A 21,003-nucleotide genomic window follows, 5' to 3' on the forward strand; every position below is an offset into this window, starting at 1 on the left:
TCCTACCTTTTCAGAAATTTTGCACCCTTTGTACTTTCTTGATCCCCAGCTTCAGGATAAAAAGAACGTATTCGAGATTCCTCACGTGGAGCATTCTGCGATGCAACTGCTTTAGCAGGACTTCTCCTTGAAGGAATGTGATGCAGTGGGCTATTCTGGGAAGGGCTATAGCGACTAGAGCCATTTCCAAGGGAGCCAGACCCAGACCTCTCAGGACTATGCTGAATGGAATGCGAGTGCTGAGGTGTGTTTTTTGCTGAATGGACTGTGCTGAGTAAGTGGGCGTCAGAGCATGAGGAACTCTGACTAGGTGGGGAAGCAACAGAAGGACTATGGGGAGACCTTGGACTGTTATCATATGCTGAAAGGCCAGGCCAAATATCACCTGAAGCTGCTGCAGATTTACTGAAATCATCTAGTGCCTCAGAAGCATCATGTTCAAATGCACCTTTCTCCTCCTCTTGTGATTTATTTTTTAATGGACTGTCTTGTAAAGCAGCTCCCTCCGTTTTCTTTGCTTGCTTTTCTGATGACCCACGTCTTTTAGAAGATACAGGAGACTTGCTATATGGAGATGAAGACCGAGATGAAGATGATCTTGGAGACCTGGAAGATCTGTAGGATCGGCGAGACCTGCTCCGAGATCTCTGGGAAGAGACTGACCTTCTCTTTGGACTTCTAGAACGTGAGCGACCTCGTCTAGGGCTTCGAGAGTGTCTTCTATTCCAAACGGGTCTGTAACCTCCACGGTGATATCTACCTCCACCTCCTGGATAATATCCTCTACCTCTTCCTCTATAGCCATAGGGGCGTCTCATTCCTCTATTATTTCTGTAATCTCTGCGGTAATCTCTATTATAAACACGATCTCTACTGCGAGATCGTGAGTATGTCCTAGACCGAGACCTAGAACTAAGATAAATAGAAACATTAGTGGCCATAGTTTATGACTCTTCTAAAATAAGAATTACCCATATTATGTACAGTGGCATGGCCCAGACACCCCTGCCCCTGAGTAGCTCCATTAAGGCCAGGAGGCACTCTCTGTGAATGAAATAAAATATAGAAGCCCTCCCTCAAAGAAATGTGCAGATAGCTACTCTTTCTGCTTATATGATGGGAGCTGGAGGGGGCTGGGGAGAGTCAGGGTAAAGAATCAGAGCAACTTATTCCCTTGGTTTCTCTTGTTTATAGGCATTTTTTTCTTGACATTTCATCTGCTATAAGCATAAAGTCCTGTACATCCTCTGCAACTACTCCACACTCAACGGTAGCCTACAAGCTTGCCAAAGCAAAAATGTATTCTAAAATCAGTTGAATCTTCTCAAAACAGCACTCAAGCTATTATGTGATTCTTAGCATGCATTTCAAATTTCTGCTGATAATAAAGCCTGTCTTTCAATGTTAAAAAAATTAACCACTGAGAAAGATAATAAATGGAAGAATGTACCTGTATCTCTTTTTTCTAGAGTGTGATCTGGATCTGGATCTTGAACTGGACTGTGATCTGGATTTTGATCTTGAAGAATGTGATCTAGTGTTAGAGCGACCCATTTTCCCCCTAGTAGCTTATACCTATCAAATAGAAAATAGTAAATTGAAACACATTGCCTTAGTTTCAGAATGATCAATTCATATATGGATAGTGGTAAATGATTTTTTTTAAAAAAAACAATTCAAGAAGACCCCATCCTACCCTTCCAAAAAATTTTTCAAATTATCACTAATTTCCTCAAACATTCTGTTCTACATCATGGCAAAGATCAGTGGAAAGCACTATAGGGAATAGGGAACAAAAATGTCAACTATTCTTTCAATATTCACACTGAATACATTTAATGCTTATGCATTTTGTGTGTGTGCTGTTCCCTTCTAGGTTAAAAAACCTTTCATTTATCCTTGTCTATATTGACTAAAAATAGTCACTAACTACTCTACTGTTCTTTACCCCAAAGATCTACCTTTGATCCATAACTCAGAAAGCCACTCAAAACACCAATTTTTTTGTACTAACATAGCTAAACCAAAACAGACTAGTAACATAGACTTCAATGAACAAAGTCATCCCTGGTGTATTCCCCATCACTGAAGTACTGCAATACAGTATAAACAGAGAACATTGATGCATATGACAGCCGAGGCAAGAGCTATCTCATTAATATATTTTAGTAGCTCATATTCAATGAAAAGCAAAAACAAAACAAAAAACCCAAAGACAAAATAGCTAACTCAGAACAGACAGAAAGGTATTCTTTTCCTTTCTTTCCTACATTTCCTCCATACTTGAAAATTTGGCTGTTTTAATGTATAGTAAGCAGCCTAATACATTCAGCAATTCAACCAAGCCATTTTTCTTTCCTTTTAAACACAGGCAACACTTTAAGTCATTATTTGACAATAAAAGTCAAAACAGCCATCTTCATTCCAATTTACCAATCTATGCCAAGTTTGGGTTGAAAAAAATGGTAACTGAGATTATCCATGCCGACACGACCTTACAAGGGGCCGCTCGGGACTTCGTGGAAAGCATGGCCTCCATGGGGCTGTCCCTGAATAAGTCTGGTCCAACTCATAGCCGAGGACATGCCTTAGACCTGGTATTCACCTCTATGGATGTTGGTGATCTGACATTAAAAAAAAGTGAAACTAAAGAAGTGCCATGGTCAGATCACTTCCTGGTACAACTGGACTTCTCCGCAACCCTTCCCCTCTGCAGGGAGGTGGGACCAATTCGGATGGTCCGCCCCCGCCACTTAATGGATCCAAATGGTTTCCAGAGAGTGGTAGGGGATACTTTATCCCATGTTGATGGCCTTTCAGCCGATTCCCTGGTGGCCCGCTGGAATGTGGAGCTAACCAGGGCTATTGACTGTTTGGCTCCGAAGCGCCCTCTCCGGTTGCATGGAGCCCGGACAGCCCCGTGGTTTTCCCCGGAGCTGAGGGCGATGAAACAATCGTTGAGACGGCTAGAGCGCCGGTGGCAGAAAACCCATTCTGAATCCGACCGAACACAGGTTAGAGCTCAACGTCGAGCCTACCAAGTGGCGATAGCGACGGCGAAGAAGACTTTCTTCACCGCCTCTATTGCATCTGCGGAAAATAGCAGCAGGAGACTCTTTCAGGTGGTTCGGAATCTATCGGAGCCACCTTCGTCATCGGGGCCTGGTAGGGACCCCAAGATCTCCTGCAATGCGTTTGCAAAGTTTTTTGCAGATAAAATCGCTCAGATTCGGAAAGAGATAGACTCCACCGTGGGAGCAGGGCCAGGGCGGGAGAGTGCCAGAGTCCTGTCTAGTCCAGTTGCGTGGGATCAATTTCAGTCTGTTACCTCCGAGGATGTGGACAGGCTGCTTGGACGAGTGAAACCAACCACCTGTCTCCTTGATCCTTGCCCATCCTGGCTTATAAAAGCTAGCCGGGAGGGGCTGGGCGATGGGCTGCGCGGGGTGGTGAATGCTTCCCTCTGTGAGGGAGCCTTCCCAGCCCCGCTGAAAGAGGCGGTCATTAAACCGCTTCTTAAAAAAACATCTTTAGACCCGGCCAATATGGCCAACTATCGCCCAGTCTCAAATCTACCATTCTTGGGCAAGGTGATTGAGAGGGTGGTTGCTGAACAACTCCAGGCACGCCTGGAAGAAGCGGACCATTTGGATCCCTTCCAATCGGGATTCAGGCCTCACCATGGGACTGAAACCGCCTTGGTCGCGCTGGTCGATGATCTCCGGCGGGCTAGGGACAAAGGTGAGAGCTGTTTCCTAGTTCTGCTGGATCTCTCAGCGGCCTTTGACACCATCGACCATAACATCCTTCTGGACCGGCTAGAGGGGTTGGGAGCTGGAGGCACTGTTATACAGTGGTTCCGCTCCTTCCTCCTGGGCCGTGTTCAGAAAGTGGTGGTGGGGATGAGTGTTCAGACCCCTGGGCTCTCACTTGTGGGGTGCCTCAGGGTTCTGTCCTCTCCCCCATGCTTTTTAATATCTATATGAAGCCGCTGGGAGAGATCATCAGGGGGTTTGGGCTGGGTGTTCATCAGTATGCGGATGATACCCAGCTCTACCTCTCTTTCAAATCAGAACCAGTAAGGGCCGTGAAGGTCCTGTGTGAGTGCCTGGAGGCGGTTGGAGGATGGATGGCGGCTAACAGATTGAGGTTGAATCCTGACAAGACAGAAGTACTGTTCTTGGGGGACAGGAGGAGGGCAGGTGTGGAGGATTCCCTGGTCCTGAATGGGGTAACTGTGCCCCTGAAGGACCAGGTGCGCAGCCTGGGAGTCATTTTGGACTCACAGCTGTCCATGGAAGCGCAGGTTAATTCTGTATCCAGGGCAGCTGTCTACCAGCTCCACCTGGTACGCAGGCTGAGACCCTACCTGCCCGCGGACTGTCTCACCAAAGTGGTGCATGCTCTGGTTATCTCCCGCTTGGACTACTGCAATGCGCTCTATGTGGGGCTGCCTTTGAAGGTGACCCGGAAACTGCAATTAATCCAAAATGCGGCAGCTAGACTGGTGACTGGGAGTGGCCGCCGAGACCACATAACACCGGTCCTGAGAGATCTGCATTGGCTCCCAGTACGTTTCCGAGCACAATTCAAAGTGTTGGTGCTGACCTTTAAAGCCCTAAACGGCCTCGGTCCTGTATACCTGAAGGAGCGTCTCCACCCCCATCATTCAGCCCGGACACTGAGATCCAGCGCCGAGGGCCTTCTGTCTGTTCCCTCACTGCGAGAAGCAAAACTACAGGGAACCAGGCAGAGGGCCTTCTCGGTAGTGGCGCCCGCCCTGTGGAACGCCCTCCCATCACAGGTCAGGGAAATAAACAACTACCTGACATTCAGAAAAAACCTGAAGGCAGCCCTTTTTAGGGAAGTTTTAATGTTTGATATTGTTGTATTTGGTTTCTGTTGGAAGCCGCCCAGAGTGGCTGGGGAAATCCAGCCAGATGGGCGGGGTACAAATAATAAATATTATTATTATTATTATTATTAAATCTGAAATTGTTGAAATTTGGAATTTTAGAGATCTGAATATATTGGATTTTAAAAGTTATATACTTCTAGAAATAAGGACCAAAAGGTAAAAGTTTACAGCCACTTTAATAAATTAGTACCATTATTTAAAACATTAGGTAAAGGTAAAGGTAAAGGGACCCCTGACCATTAGGTCCAGTTGTGTCCGACTCTGAGGTTGCGGCGCTCATCTCGCGTTACTGGCCGAGGGAGCCGGCGTACAGCTTCTGGGTCACGTGGCCAGCATGACAAAGCCACTTCTGGTGAACAAGAGCAGTGCACGGAAACGCCGTTTACCTTCCCGCCGGAGCGGTACCTATTTATCTACTTGCACTTTGACATGCTTTCAAACTGCTAGGTGGGCAGGAGCTGGGACCGAGCAATGGGAGCTCACCCCATCTCAGGGATTCGAACCGCCGACCTTCTGATCAGCAAGCCCTAGGCTCTGTGGTTTAACCCACAGCGCCACCTGGGTCCCTATTTAAAACATTATTTTACTTATTATGAAAAACACACTGGAGCACAGTAACACTGGACATATTGCTTCTTCACACAAGGGTTAGGCATCCACCAATAGTTTAATCCTTATGTTTAATTCACATGCAGGGGAAGTCCTTAACTCACTGAGGGTTTGAGACCCATCGGCTACCTTCACCTGGTTTACCCAGCTAGTTGAAGCCATTTCCAGGGTGTCTCATGCAGATAACTTTTAGGAGTCACAGGTGATAACTGAGTTCAGGGTGGGGACCAAAGGTAGACAAAGTACCCCAGAAGGAGCATGATGTGTCCCCCACCAGAGGTACTACCAGAGCTAAGGACTAAACCCTGCCCGGATATGAAGTGGAGTCCCTAAGGCAATTGGATGGCATCTTGCATGCCTCCTTCCAGCTCCTCTTGCAACCAAGCTGGTGCCACATGTATTGCTCTGCTTTCCTTTAGATCACATTAGTGTGGCTGAAAGGGGGGGGAGGGGTGTTGTCATCTAGGCAGCTCAGGACCTCCACAGACACTGCCCAGGCTTGCACCACCAGAGAGGTCACTTTGGTGCTCCTAACGCAGCAAAAACAATGCAGATGGGAGCAGTTACGAGGTACCAATCTCTGTAGCCACAGCAGGTACTGTGATTCTCCAGTGGTTTGAATTCACCCCCCGAGATGCACTCCATTGTCTCTTGAGACACATTGTCTCTCGAGACTGATGGATGCCAACAAACTGTCTCCATCCCCCCAAATGAAACTATATGATTTAATATAATAATAATAATAATAATAATAATAATAATAATAATAGTTTATTTATACCCCGCACATCTGGCTGGGTTTCCTCAGCCACTCTGAGAGGCTTCCAACAAAATATTTAAAATATTTTTGAATTTTAATGGTCTTAAAAATATTTAAAATAGCTAAGTATTTAGCTTACCTTGCAATCCTGCTAGACAAGAAATGGATTTAAAATTCTTGGTATGCACTCAAATGTTTAATTCCTGTTTAAAAAAAAACAAAAGTACATGTTATTTGACTACATAGTTAATACAGGTTTTTAAAAATGCTTGAAGTATTTAAACAGAGAAGATCTGAAGCACAGTCTGATGTGATGGATTATGTTGTTTCAAACTCAGAGTAGCATTTAACGTATATACTCGAGTATAAGTCGACCCAAATATAAGCCGAGGCACCTAATTTCCCTACAAAAATGTGGGAAAGCTTATTGACTCAAGTATAAGCCGGTTCACCTTTGCCACTATGGTAGAGGAGGAACGAGCAGCCCAAAGCAGCCCTTTGGGCTGCTCCTTCCTCTTCCTCCTTTGCTGCTGTGGAGCTCACCCCGTCGCAAGGTTTCGAACCGCCATTCTTCTGATCAGCAAGCCCTAGGGCTCTGTGGCTTAACTCACAGCGCAATGTTCCCTTGTGTTATACAGAGAAGGCTGGGATCCTGTCCTGTTTAAGCAGGAGCCAGGGAAAGTGAGCACCTGTGGGGTTTTAATACTTCCTTAACTGATAGGCTTTCTGCCTTCTGGGGTCTAAAGTTTGCATTTATGTGAGCAGTTCAGGAATGGAACAAGCTGCCTGGGGAGAGTAAAGACCCACCGTTCTTGCACACTTCTTAAGGAATGGTTGACTTGAGTATAAGCCGAGGGCAGCTTTTAAAGCACAAAAAGTGTGCTGAAAAACTAGGCTTATACTCAAGTATATACGGTACTCGGTGCAACACTGTCTCACAGCCTGCTGAGTTTGCGTAGGTTGTTCAGAAATATAGTTCATGTTCACATTGACTTAATTTACTGGCCTTTCCAAAAATCGCTCAGTAAGAATATATACCGTAAGTATTGTCTCACAACGTTCTTGTATCTTACAGTAACCTATCCTAGTGCCACCCCCTATTGTGGTGCCACAAATTAATAAAGAGGTTTTGGTCTGGGGCATAAAAGCCAGAGCTTAGACAGAGCCCCTTACATGCTTGGGAGCAACAGGAAACCTAATGTGAAGGTGCCAATGCTCTTTGCCTCTGAATGCAGTGCCTAATCCACCTAAAGTGCTGAACAATGGTATAAGGGACACATACAGAAAACATTTTCTGCATGTGAGAGCTCTCAATGAATCACAAAAAATATATGCTCAACATATATGGTTGCTTATACCTCAATACCTGCCTCTTTTCTGAATATGAATGTAATTTTCAGTATTCCAGCATACTTAAAGAATTTTTTTGTTTAGTGCATTTAAATCCTGTCTTCCTTTCATCATAGAGCTCAAGGTGGCATATATGGGATTATCAGGTGGTCTCCCATCCAGGTGCTAACTAGTTACCAGACCTGCTTAACTTAAGCTTCAATGTGTGTCCTCAGACCAAGCAATGTAAGCCTAGACATTTAGCAAAATAAAAATGAACTTTAAAAAAAAGCCAGATTAAAATTAACCACACATTTTTAATGCTATCTGGTAACAACCAACCCAAATGAACAAATCTCACAATTCTTCCAGAACTGCAATTCTATGACAAATCCATAATGGGAGAAAAATACTGCACATACTAATCTGCACAATTTACCAGCATCCACAAGTGATACTAGCCACTTTTAACGTGATTTATACTAACACTGTTGACGGGAAAGTACAGACTCTCTTCAAAAAAAGTTTTAACTAGTAAGTAACAGTGCTGTTACTTATTAAACCTACAGCAATAACTCTTAAGATGCTCAGCCTAATATGAAATGGAGAAAACCTTAATGTAGCCTAATTTGCTGTGAGAAATATAAATTTATGTCATTTATATACCACTGTTCTGCTGGCCTAACAGTTCTGTAGAACTTTGATGGTTCTGTCAGGAGCTGATGAAATCTGCTCCCTGGTCTAAACTTCTTCCCTTCTGTCCTCCCTCAAGGTAGTTCTTAATAAGATACTCAATAATTTTTCAGCTTGATGTTTTGTTTTTGGAAGCCAGCAGGAAGAGGAGGTGGCTTGCCGGGGCGCGCGGCCCTGCTGGGCGCTGATCCGGCACGCACTCTCCTCTTCCTGCTGGCTTCCAGCCTCCGGAAGCCAGCAGGAGGAGGAGGTGGCCTGCCGGGGCGCGCAGCCCTGCTGGGCGCCGATCCGGCAGACCACCTCCTCCTCTTCCTGCCGTGGCTTGGCTGTTGCTGCTACAGGAAGAGGAGGAGGTTTGCCAGGTCGGCTCGCAGCAGCCCCCCAGCCTCCGGAAGCCAGCAGAAGGAGGTGGCCTCCCGGATCGGCGCCCAGCAGGGCCGCGCGCCCCGAGGCAGCTGGACACGGCAGGAGGAGGCAGAGAACCGCGCGGCGGAGAGCGGTAAGTGAGCGGCGGCGGCGGGAGGAAGCCGGGTGTGGGGGGTGTGGGGAGAGCGGCGGCGGCGGAAGCTGGGGGTGGGGAGAGCGGCGGCGGCGGGAGGAAGCCGGGTGTGGGGAGAGCTCACTCACCGCTGTCCCCGCTTGCTCGGTGCAGGCGGCAGGAGGCTCCGGCTGCGCCCAGCCAGGCCCAATCCCCCCCTGCTGCTGCCGGCAACAAGCTCTCCCTGACTTTTTCCCCATAGGAACGCATTAAATAAATTTCAATGCATTCCTATGGGAAACAGTGCTTCGCAAGACGAAATTTCCACAAGACGAAAAGTCTTGCGGAACGAATTAATTTCGTCTTGCGAGGCACCACTGTATATAAATGTGAGCTAGTTTGATACAGCAGTTAGAGTGCTTAAAATAATAATAAGCATGACACAACCATTCATTAAGGAGCGTTCCTGCTGCATTTTGCATGATTTACTGATCCAGCTTGTTTCTTCTGATAAGCCTTTGCTCATGTTAGAATATTCTACCACCACTAACAAGTGTGACTTGACCATTCAATTACTTCTGATGCAGACAGAGTAGGCTGCCTGTTCCATCTCAGTGTGAGTCACTGAGCTAGGCTTACCAGCTTTCAGAACAGAAGGTGCTCAAAACAGCAACGAGAGCAAGTAATCCTGACATTTACACTCTGAAAGTAAAACCTTCTCAGGTATAAGTGACCTGTTCCTTGCCATCATAATTTGGAAAATGTTGCAGCCTAACAGTGAAGTCTTTTTTCCCTGTGTGAAAGTACAGGTACAAGCCCTAATACAATTTGCCAATACAATCTCCCTTAATGTTATTTGAAGGTCTTAATACTTGGAGAAGGAAGTATACCATATCAAGGAACTATAGCTCAGTGGTAGAGCAACTGCTGATTGGTATGCCCCAGATACAGTAAGGAAAGACTGAAACCAGAGAGCGCAGCTGCCTGTCAGTGAAGACACCACTGAGCTAGATAGACTAATGAGCTGACTTGGTGTAAGGCAACTTTCCAAGTGCCAAATAATAATTATACCAAGTTCACTGTGGAGAATGGGGAAAAGAGTCATAATTAACAGCTATTTTCTTCCTTTGACTTGGGTAAGTCCAATCACATGAAATGAATTGAAAAGGCTTGGATCACACTGTAAATTTTACCTCCAGATGCTGCTCTCAGAGGACACATTTGCATGAGCCTGGGGCAATATCCACACACTGCTGCAGTTGAAAGATACTGCAATTACTGTGATAAGTCATTTTTTTATCTGTTGGGAACGAAATTCTTAAGGATACACCCCCTTTCTCCAAGTTAAGGCCTCCCTGGAAACACTCTCGAGCATCACTTGGAAGCAAGTTTTATCGAGCGGACTCGCCCAGAGTCCTGGCACTGTGTGAAGGCGGCACGATCCACTGACTACTCTGCAAATGTGAAGTAATTATCGCCTTTATCAACCAAAGTTCTGGTGCTCAACTGGGACCCGCAGCCAGTTACGGGCAGCTGCCTGGCAGGGCACATGCATGGCGACATGCGTGTTCGTTCGAGGCATCCATTTAGGGCCCTCGGTGCGGCGACTGTGCCGGGAGGCTGCCAAGGACTCTCCTTCCCCCTAGCTACACCTCGTCGCCCTTCAACTGACTGGTCGGGGTGGCGAGAGATGGCGGCAAGTCAAAACGTTATCAGGCGCTGCTCGTCGCGCGGAAGAGACTAATCAGAAAGCGACGCCCCCGCCCCCCCCCGCCTGCTCTCGAGGGGCGAGGCGGATCGCTCTTTGGCCCCGCCCAGCCGGCCTCATTCCGGCCTACCTGTTTCCTTCCCCCACCCCATGGGGGAAAGAGGCGGGCGGGGGTGGGGGGAACAGGGAGAGATGACGGGCCCTTGTTTGGACAAGGGAGGCTGCGCGCAGGGTGTGAGGGAGAAGGGATCCGCCTCTAGTTCCCTTCCCCCTCCGTTCCTCCCGCCCTTGTGAGGCAGACCAAGCCCCTCCCCCGCCTTCAGTTAGAAAAAGGGAGGGGGGTTGCGAAGGGAAGAACTCGAGGGAATTTTTCAAAAAATAACGGCGTCTGGAAGCGGGGGGGGGGAGCGGGGGAGGGTTGCCGAGCGCGCTAACGAGGCTTCTCGCGCCGGAGCTCCGAAAGCTGGCCGGGGGGGGGGGGTTGGAGGGAGCGGCACCCATGGCGTCCGAGGAAGAACCCGAGCAGGCGGAAAACCTCTGGCTCCAACCCTCCTCGGGCTATTCGAAGTCCTGCGTTGGCTATGGCTCACCCTTCTCTGAGCGACAGCTCCCGTTTGGCTCTTTACCGCTCGGCGGCCATTTCCAGTCTCGGCGAAGGAAAAGAAATGGGGGTTGGCGGGGGAGAGAGACAGAGAGGAACGAACGACCATAGAGAGAGAAAAAACACTTTCTGCGACGTTAGAATAGCACGATGGCATCACTTCCGCTCGGAGAGAGGGCGGAGAGGAAATAGGGGAAGTCAGCAAATGACCTCTTTACCTTGGCGTCCCCGGCTACCCGTACGAAAGATGGCGGTTAGAAGCGGCCGAGGCGGCGTGAGTGACGCTACCTGCCCTGGCAGGAAGTCTTCGGCATCACGTGATCTTTCGTTGCGTTGGAAGGACGCAGGGAGAGGGAAAACCCTATGGCTGCTGAGACGCATGCGCCCTGTCGCGCTCCCCCCCCCCTTGTTAGGTACCGTGGTCTGCGCAACAAATCACGGGTAATAAATAGGGTTGATTGCTCGAGTCTTCATAGTTTTGCTATAGCTGCGGGATTACGACATAGTTTTGGGGAAAACATAAGGGCAGATAATTTCGGGTTCTCATTATGTTGCTCATTTAGGAAAATGTTCGCGCATAGGGTTAACAGGGAAATTGTGTAACCACTACCTTAACGCCACCCATTGAGCTGCGTTCCTTGGTCCAAATCCAGCATACTGTACAGCCTCCTACTTTCCACTTCTCTTTTTAGTTTATTGTGCCCTTTCTTGGGAAGAGTATAGAACGGCATTTTTCAGTCTTTTGAGACCGTTGCTGCAAAAAGAATGAATAGTTCTGTGGCATCTTAAAACAAATTTATGCCATAATTAATTTGTTACCGTGTAAGGTGCCACAAGACTCTTCTTGTTGTTTTAGAATAGCGTTGTAGCATCACAACATCCATTTAATGTAGGTTGGACTGAGAGACAGCAACTTGTTCCTTGCCATCCATTGAGTTTCTTTATCTTCGGGGTCAACACACGCGCATTTCCCAGCCATCATCAGTTCAATCCCAACCATCATTACTTAGCATTTCGATTTCATAGAACCCATGTTTTAAAACTGGCTAACTGACCCTATCCGTTTTCACATGGAGTGTCCTGGGGAAATGATCCAATGTTATTAAAACCTAGACCTGTCCATCCATCAAAATGAAAGATGCTCCCAACCTCTCAGTTCCTTCCCCACTCAAGGTTAGGATGTTTGCCTAGCAGGCATGGTTTTGCCATATATGAGCACTTAAGTCCACAAAGTGACTTGGGACTTTAGAGTATCCCTGATTCAACATGAGACACCTTATTAACAGCACAATCTGACCTGGGCACATACAAACTGGCCAAATCCCTCATTTCACATTGTCTTTTGGGCTTCACAGAGAGCCAAAACACATCTCTTGTAAATACCTTAAAAGCAACAATTTACAAAAGAAATAAAGGAATAAATTCCCAATTTACAAAAGGAATAAAGCAGCTTCTGTCATCTGTCACTTGTACATTGTGGGTCTCTACAAAATTTAATAGGGAAAGAAGCCGTATTGTATACTTTGTGACTCTAAGGACAGAACATATCAATAGGTGGCACTCTTCACTCATGCTGCTATCATTTTATATCACTTAGTGATAGTATAAGCAATTTAGTAACAGTTTAATATGGTATAGTTACAGGTGGGTAGCCGTGCTGGTCTGCCATAGTCGAAACAAAATAGAAAATTCTTTCCAGTAGCACCTTAGAGACCAACTGAGTTTGTTCTTGGTATGAGCTTTCGTGTGCATGCACACTTCTTCAGATACCAAGCTCATACCAAGAACAAACTCAGTTGGTCTCTAAGGTGCTACTGGAAAGAATTTTCTAGTATAGTATAGTATAGTATAGTATAGTATAGTATGTGGGTTTTTTCGGGGGGGATGCAGGGGTCCCCTAAACATTTTTGACCCTTTGTACTTTTGTCCATTTACTGTATTTATTTTTCCCCATTTGAACTATAAAATGGTGATTTTCTTGAGTCAAAATGATAGTACTCCTAAACATTTTTTTGGAAAAAAGCACTGAGTATAGTGTAGTGTAGTTAGTGTAGTGTATTATTATTATTATTATTATTTACTAATATTAATAGTATAAGTTTTAAAACAAATGCATAGAATAAAAATGGAAGGTAGAGGGAATATATAGCTGGGATAAGGGATGGGAGACTGAAAGTTGTGGCAGGATAGTTAACACTAGGCAGAACCAGGGCTCACAGTGTCCCCACTTTTTGTACTGGTTCCATTCCTGTGATCCAGCAGATTAACAAGCAAAAATTAATTAGGTCAAGTCATTGAGGGCACAGCTATACCCGTATGTATACTCAGAAGTAAGTCCCACTGTGATCCAGCGGACTTACTCCTAAATGTATCAGATGACCATCTTCATTTGCTTATGTTTTGCATGTCAAGGTAGTGCTGACCTTAAAGGAATAAAATAAAGTTGGCTATTCTGCTGCCACTGTGTTGTCCAGAAAAGTGCTTCAGATCATACATTTCCGGGGAGAAGTAAATGATCATACATTTCCGGGGAGCAAGTAAAATAAAGTAATAAATAGAGACAATCTTTCAGATACTGTGGTCCCAAACAATGAACAGCTTTAAAGGTCATCAGCTCTTTGCATTGGGCTCTGAATTTGAGAGTGTGGATATGATTAAGTGAGAGAATGAGAGGAGGGGGTGGAGATGGAGAGTGCCTTTTTATCATTTTTCTATTCCCTGCAAATGTTACCAGCCCTAATTTAAGGTTTTGATGTGTATATAGCCCTGAGCATCTCATCGTCTAAATGCTTGGCAGACTGCCTTTCCCAACCCAAGTTTTCGATCAAGCGCATCCCTGCTTGCTATGCTGGCGATGGGTGCTGCCCATATGTGTAGCAGGACCTTCTCTGTGATAGCACCACAATTGTGGAACTACCTCCCATTGTTGAAATGACTGCCCCCCCCTCTCAGTATTGTCAGTTTGTTGCCATTTGAAGGGCATTTATGCATTCAGGCCTTTGGAACAAATTGAATCTTTGCACCATATGGTATTTGTATTTATTTTATATAGGATTTTATGTACTGATTGTGATAGCTCAGTCGGTAGAGCATGAGACTCTTAATCTGAGGGCTGTGAGTTCGAGTCCAATGTTGGGCAAAAGGTTCCTGCACTGCAGGGGGTTGGGCTAGATGACCCACGTGGTCCCTTCCAACTTTACAATTCTAATATTCTATGATTGGAGGCAGTGGCCAGGAAGTAAGGATAAAATTTGACTTAATAGAAGTCAGGACAGACTAAGATAAGAAAAGAGGTGGTAAAGAAACAGCTTGTTTGTTGTTTAGTTGTTTAGTCGTGTCCGACTCCTCGTGACCCCAGAGACCAGAGCACACCAGGCACTCCTGTCTTCCACTGCCTCCCGCAGTTTGGTCAGACTCATGTTGGAAGCTTCGAGAACACTGTCCAACCATCTCGTCCTCTGTCGTCCCCTTCTCCTTGTGCCCTGAATCTTTCCCAACATCAGGGTCTTTTCCAGGGAGTCTTCTCTTCTCATGAGGAGGCCAAAGTATTGGAGCCTCAGCTTCAGGATCTGTCCTTCCAGTGAGCACTCAGGGCTGATTTCTTTAAGAATGGATAGGTTTGATCTTCTTGCAGTCTAAGATACTTTATATGAATTCAAATCTCCAGGGCCTGATGAGCTGCATCCAAGGCTGCTAAAGGAGCTTGTGGATGTAATCTCAAGGCCTCTGTCTATAATCTTTGAGAATTCTTGGAGAACAGGTTAAGTTTAGGTCCCTGCAGACTGGAGGCAGGCAAATGTTGTGTCATCCCCCGGTAACTACGAACTGGTCAACTTGACGTAGGTAGTAGGAAAAGGATGCTGTGATTACCAAGACCCATTATGTTTCCCCATCATTCTGGAAAAAAGTGGCAAGTGGGGTGCTGCAGGGTTCTGCCCCTAGGAGTTGGCTCCTGTGATGTCCTTATAAGCAACTTGGATGAAGGAATTGAGGGGATGCTCATCAAATTTGCAGATGACATCAAAGTGGGAGGGATAGCAAACTAAATGTTAATGATTGTGGTTGCATTTGTGTATTCTTCTGCTTTTGTCTACGTGAAGTATTCAAAGTCATTATGGCTGGCCGGCCAATTCAGACAGTACTATTGTTTCTGTCTGGTAGAAACTGGAATTTCTTGTTAGTTTATTATTACTTTTTGTCTTTTCTGATTGGCAGCTCAGTTGTAGAGGTGGAGCCCAGCAGGTGTGCTGCCCTCACCTATGATGCCACTCCACAATACGCAAGCATTCTTTTGTTTGTTATCCCAGAGGCTGTTGCTACTAGCCTTCTAAAACAGTTGACCTTATTCTCAGCATACAAAACATGATTTCTCTGCTACAGAACAGAGGTGGATTCTGAATGTACAGTTTTTGTTTGACCGCCTAATTTTTTCCTTCCTAAGATAGAGGAATGGTGATCACCCCTGGCTGCAGCCTAAAGTTTTAAAAGTATTTCTTATGCTTCGCAAGAGAGAACAGCAGTTAGATTTTGCTCAGCCATGCAGTTTGGACACAGAAAGCAGCAGTAGCTTCCCCCCCCCCCCCCAACTTGGCTAGATAATTATTTTTTGAGTTATCTAGATCATAATCTGCCAGGGAACACAGGAGCAACAGTGGGAGTACAAACTGAGAGTATGCATTTCTGATTTTCTGTTGGATCCGAAAGTTAATCATGGGTCAGCTGTGTACAAAGTGTGTCCAGTTGCTTTGTGACTTGGCTCTCTCAGTAAAAACACTGTCTTCAGGTCTGGTGCAGGATATTCGGGAGTGCTTGGGTCAGATCCATGAGTGCCCCTGTCTGAAACGGAAAAACTTTAAAACAAAGCAGCTATACAAGCCTGCCCTTCAGACCCAGGAAGAGGAGATTGCTCAGGAGTTTCTGCAGCACATTGAAAGAGGTGAGGAGTTTCTGTTATGAAGGTGGGGCAGCCAAAGTTGGAGAGATGTTTACTTGAGCTTGGTTGCTTTGTTTAAGATCATGCAGTTCAGTGATCGTAGAAAGTGAATGACACAGAGCTGTTTATGCTTCTGCTTTTATGAGCAATGAAGGGAGAATGGAGGAACCAGTATTTCACCAGCACCAAATATTCAGACAAAGTAGTGGATCCCAGTTCCAGGCTGATGGATTAAATTACTCTCATTCAGCATTTGAAATCCCAGTTCTACAAAAGGCATCATAGCAAGGGGTAGACCTGTTAGCCTCCTGCATAAAAGCAACAAGAAATATTGTGGCCTCTTAAAAGACTTAACTAATGCATACTTTTGCTACAAACACCAGCACTTTCCTAAGCCAACATTGAAATACTCTGTGTAAAAACCTATTAGGTATTAGAGGATTGGATTTGAATTTATTCTTTGAAAGCAGAAAGACATCAAATGGAATGCTGTCCACTTCTTCCAACTCTTAAGTGCTCCCATCTTTTGTTTTCATCCTTGGTAATCAAGGAAATAGCATGGCTAAGCTGCTTTGCTAAATACAGTAATAGAAATCCAAGTTTGGAATGCCCCAACTGCTCTCACAAACTGGTATATATATAACAACTTTTTTCTCACATGAGGTTTGGACTGCAAAAATGAATGGGGGGATTATTGTAATATTTTTTGCAGTCATTTGTTCAGCTCTAGTATGCTAATTTTAAATGAGAGAATATTTCTACATGGAAGTTTGTCTCTGTCGTGTTTTATCTGTTGCTTTGAATTCTGTGCATTTGGACTCTTCAGGTATTTAACTTCTTCTGACACAATTCAGACTCTGTTATTATCACATCTTTCTTAAGGTTTTGAAATGTCACCACTTGGCAAGGTCTCCCTAGAGGCTCTGAGGACCTTGGCGTTTTCAGAGAACCCTGGCTTGCAAAAGTCTGCTGCTCTCTATTACTTGAACATAAATCATCAAAACTGTAAGATACATTCCATACTCTTTAAAAAATATATTGTAGAAACCTGGAGAAGCAAAACAAACATAGCTGAGTTGTGCCCAAGGCACTCTTATTGGTTCCCTAGCATGTGTGAATTGGGTCTAGCCCCTTCTAATGCAAGTTCTATGAATATTTATTTGGAGTCCAGATAATGTGGCAAAACTTTTGCAGTCACTAGTCTCCCATTTTATTATTTTATAGAGGTGGGCGAGTGCTAGCTGGCTTTTTACTCATAGGAGAGGTTGGCAGAAGAGGGGACAATAAAAAGAAGTAATACAGGTTTAGTTTTCATGTGAGTTTGCACAGACAGCTGAAAGGAGGGCTACAAGGTATTTTGAAAAGCAAAGTAGGCCATCTAGGTGTTGCTCCAAAAGCATCAACTGTTTGAAGATGTAAGGGACAAGTGTTCCAGGAGAGCTTTTTACAATCAGCATTTAATCTCATTCTTGCAGTGAACATCCAGCTGCCTCGAGAGCATTTGGAAATATACTATGCTTTGTTGAAGTCTAATGACTTGGAGGTTCAGCAGATTTCATCGTTGTCCCTTGTGAATTTCTTACTGGAAGGAAATGGTGAGTAAATGACCAAGATACCATATCCTGAAGTCTCCACCAGCATCAACTGTGATCTTAGGAACTACCACTGTCTAGTTGCCCTGGTATTTTATTTGAAGGGCAGGATATAAATTCCTATATTAAAAAATGATAATCAGTAGGATGGACGTTTGCCCTGATAAAATGTGGGTTGGGGGGGGAGCATTCATTCAGAGGATGAGTTTTGCTTACTTCTCGTACCAAGGGGGTAAAAAATCATTTATTCTGGTGTAAAATGGACTAGTGTTATTGTGTGCTGATGGCAATCCTTTTCTCTCTCCAGTAGTAGCTGAATTAAAGGCACTTTAAACATAACATTTACTCCTGCTTTTACTGACAAACAGTAACCAAGGATCATGTCGTCCAAATGGATCTAATTGAGCCAATTCTGGAACTGCTTGAGTCTGACGATGCCACGGTCCAGTTTAATTCTTGTGCCTGCATAATGACACTAGCTGTCACAGGTGAGGAGCATGCCCAAAGCATAGTGCAATAATCAGGTCCAGGGACAATGTCACATCCACACCTTGTGATTGGGAGGTAACGATGTGGCTTATCGTAACATAAATTCTGAATCAGGAAAAGCTGAATTCTTCAAGCAGAGTGGATTATTCACATTGGTATGCTATAACTCAGGGGTCCCCAAACTAAGGCCCGGGGGCCGGATGAGGCCCAATCGCCTTCTAAATCCTGCCTGCGGACGGTCCAGGAATCAGCATGTTTTTACATGAGTAGAATGTGTCCTTTTATTTAAAATGCATCTCTGGGTTATTTGTGAGGCCTGCCTGGTGTTTTTACATGAGTAGAATGTGTCCTTTTATTTAAAATGCATCTCTGGGTTATTTGTGGGGCATAGAAATTAGTTCATATATTTTTTCAAAATATAGTCCATCCCCCCACAAGGTCTGAGGGACAGTGGACTGGCCCCCTGCTGAAAACGTTTGCTGACCCCTGCTATAACTAGTCATGGCCAGTGTAGTGGGGCAAAGCTTGTGGAGGCACACTTCTGACATCAGTTTGACTGCAGCTTACCTGGATGGCTCTGGGTGGTGATACGCTTGGTGCTTCACAGACACACAAGTGGAGCCAATGCAATACTCCAGGATTGCCTAAGAACTGCCTAGTCACTGGCGCCATATTGTGCAATAAATACAAAGTTGGCCTTGGAGTCCTGGGTTCAAATCTTAATAAATGATGGTGCACTCTTTAAAGTCAGGTTTTCCTTCAAGGTGACCCATAGCAATAAACTCCTTCACAAAAACCTGATGGTAAACTTTTAACATTATTCATTCTGCCACCCAGGACTCCCAACTCATATGCTGCAACTGTTTTACGCTGTTTACTCTCTATTCCTTAAAAGTGTGCCTGGAGGAACAGGGATACTTCTTCCTCTAAAGAAACCTTGTTGATTTCTATTTCCCCCTGTTGTTTCACCAGATGTCAGCCATGAAGCCATCGCAGCAGCAGGAGGAGTGGTACCCTTACTGGCCCTTTCTAAATCTTACGATCCTAGAGTCCAACAAAATGCAGTGGGAGCTATTTTCAACCTCACACAATCAGGTATTAGGATGCAGGGGATTCATTTCAATGGGCCAAGTGCAATGACACAGAAATTTGTAGCAACGGAAACTTATCGCCAAAGCTACTGTTTTCTTTAAAATGAAATATTGTACTTCCAGTACAATGCTAAATCATGTCTACTCGGCAGGAAAGCCAATTGATTCCAATTCGGCTTATTCCCAAAAAATGCTGTTTTTAGCTCTTAACCTGTTATCTATGCAGTGATGATAAAGAGCATGTTTATTTGGTCAAAATAGCTCATTAGCAATCCCACTCTTCCCTTGCAGAACGGATTCAGCAAATATTGTTTCGACAAGGTGCTCTTCCAGTCCTCACCCTTTTGTTACAGTCTCCCGACTCAGAAGTACAGGTAAACTTGACATTAAAATAGCAGTTTTTGAGCATTCAAAGCTGTGGAAATGGTCAGCTGCTCAACTGAACCTACAGACACAGGAAAAGATAAACGAGACAGTAGTTTTTAACATTTTAACTTCCAGAAATTAGTAATTCAATGGTGTTGCACATAATTCTGCTTGGAGGGGGGGACATAGGTTTGTGCACCTTGGAAATTAACTGCTAACCTCTTTAGTGAAATAAAGAAACAGGTCATTGCAGCTTGAAGAAAGGTGCTCTTGCTTCATAGTTCAGGTTTGTTATAGGGTTAAAGAAAATAGCCAGGGGGTATTCCAGTTGCTCAGTTCTGTTCTTAGCTTTTATTTGGAAATAGCTATTAATAGGCACTAACCTGTTTGAAATTCAAGAACTGAACAAATACTTCTTTCTCATCTTCAAATAGGCTAGTGCAAGAGAAATGCAAACATGTAAATACATGACTGGAGTGTAGATTTTTATTCTGTTCTTACTATGACTCCTGATAATTGTAAACAGCTTCATGATGAGTATTATATGAATGCAAGGAATGCCATTTGCCTAGCGGGATCTATGCAGTATACCTAGCAGAAGGGGACAAAAAAGTGTGTGAGTTAAGAAAAGGGATCTGGTCATCTCACCATTGCAGTATTGTCCCCCTTTTTTGACCCTTAGACATCCAGACCCTCTACACAATGGTAATTTTCTAATCATATAGACAAATAGAGTATTTCATTGACCCATAGGATTGTAAAGTTGGAAGGGAATCCAAGGGTCATTTCAATACATGCTGGTTTACACAGTTGGCAGGGTCCAGTGCAGGACCAGCACAGTCTGTGTGGACTGTAGTGATCACAGTTGTGTCTCGTTGGACAAATATTCTTTTTTCCTGGGACATTCCCAAAACTCCTGGAGATGTACTACAGTCCCAATCCAGAAAATGCAGGGAGATGCTGTATGCAAATACTCTCTCAGCCAACACCCCCCAAAGTTTACTATGGCAAATAAACATGAAAGTTTACTTTAGCATGACTTCAGACCTCGTTCCCTCCAACAGAGCTAGTACCTGCAAATTACCCAGTTCCTGTTTGCAGAGTCACCAGAGACAGGAGGGGAAACCCTGAGATCCTGGTTATTTTTCATCAGCAGCAATTTGATCACCCTAGGAACGCCATCATCAGTCATGGTCCCTTTCATTTGCTGTGAGGTCTTGACCACAGTTTAAGAACCCTTGGCCACAAGCTTTCCTTTCTCAAAATCACAACACATCTCCTTCTTGCAGTATTATAGCTGTGCAGCTCTGAGCAACATGGCCACAAACTCGCAGCACCATGAAGCCATGCTCCAAACCGGTGATAGGTTTCTTCTGCGGATGCTCCTTTCCCTTCTGTCTTCATCTGTGGACAAGGTAAAGCTGTGGATTATGCAG

General features: G+C 44.9%; 2 protein-coding genes across 3 annotated transcripts in view; one reads left to right on the plus strand and one right to left on the minus strand.

Moving 5' to 3' along the window:
• Positions 1–11,192, minus strand: part of LOC117043791 (bcl-2-associated transcription factor 1-like) — a 20,683-nt gene extending 9,491 nt beyond the window's left edge. The window contains 4 exon segments of the mRNA XM_033143851.1: positions 7–912; positions 1,451–1,575; positions 6,427–6,490; positions 11,086–11,192. Coding sequence (XP_032999742.1) covers positions 7–912; positions 1,451–1,554 — 1,010 coding nt within the window. The 5' untranslated portion in view covers positions 1,555–1,575; positions 6,427–6,490; positions 11,086–11,192.
• Positions 11,037–21,003, plus strand: part of LOC117043790 (vacuolar protein 8-like) — a 19,246-nt gene continuing 9,279 nt past the window's right edge. Inside the window, exons 1-8 of one of the 2 annotated variants that reach the window (XM_033143848.1) lie at positions 11,037–11,370; positions 15,891–16,032; positions 16,912–17,034; positions 17,505–17,624; positions 17,990–18,109; positions 19,083–19,205; positions 19,493–19,575; positions 20,857–20,982. In XM_033143848.1, coding sequence (XP_032999739.1) covers positions 11,077–11,370; positions 15,891–16,032; positions 16,912–17,034; positions 17,505–17,624; positions 17,990–18,109; positions 19,083–19,205; positions 19,493–19,575; positions 20,857–20,982 — 1,131 coding nt within the window. In that variant the 5' untranslated portion in view covers positions 11,037–11,076. Of the gene's footprint in view, positions 11,371–11,415; positions 11,538–15,890; positions 16,033–16,911; positions 17,035–17,504; positions 17,625–17,989; positions 18,110–19,082; positions 19,206–19,492; positions 19,576–20,856; positions 20,983–21,003 lie in introns of those variants that run through there. The other variant, XM_033143849.1, reaches the window with a different exon arrangement.

Source organism: Lacerta agilis, chromosome 3 (assembly GCF_009819535.1).
Source record: "Lacerta agilis isolate rLacAgi1 chromosome 3, rLacAgi1.pri, whole genome shotgun sequence".
Lineage (NCBI taxonomy): Eukaryota > Metazoa > Chordata > Lepidosauria > Squamata > Lacertidae > Lacerta > Lacerta agilis.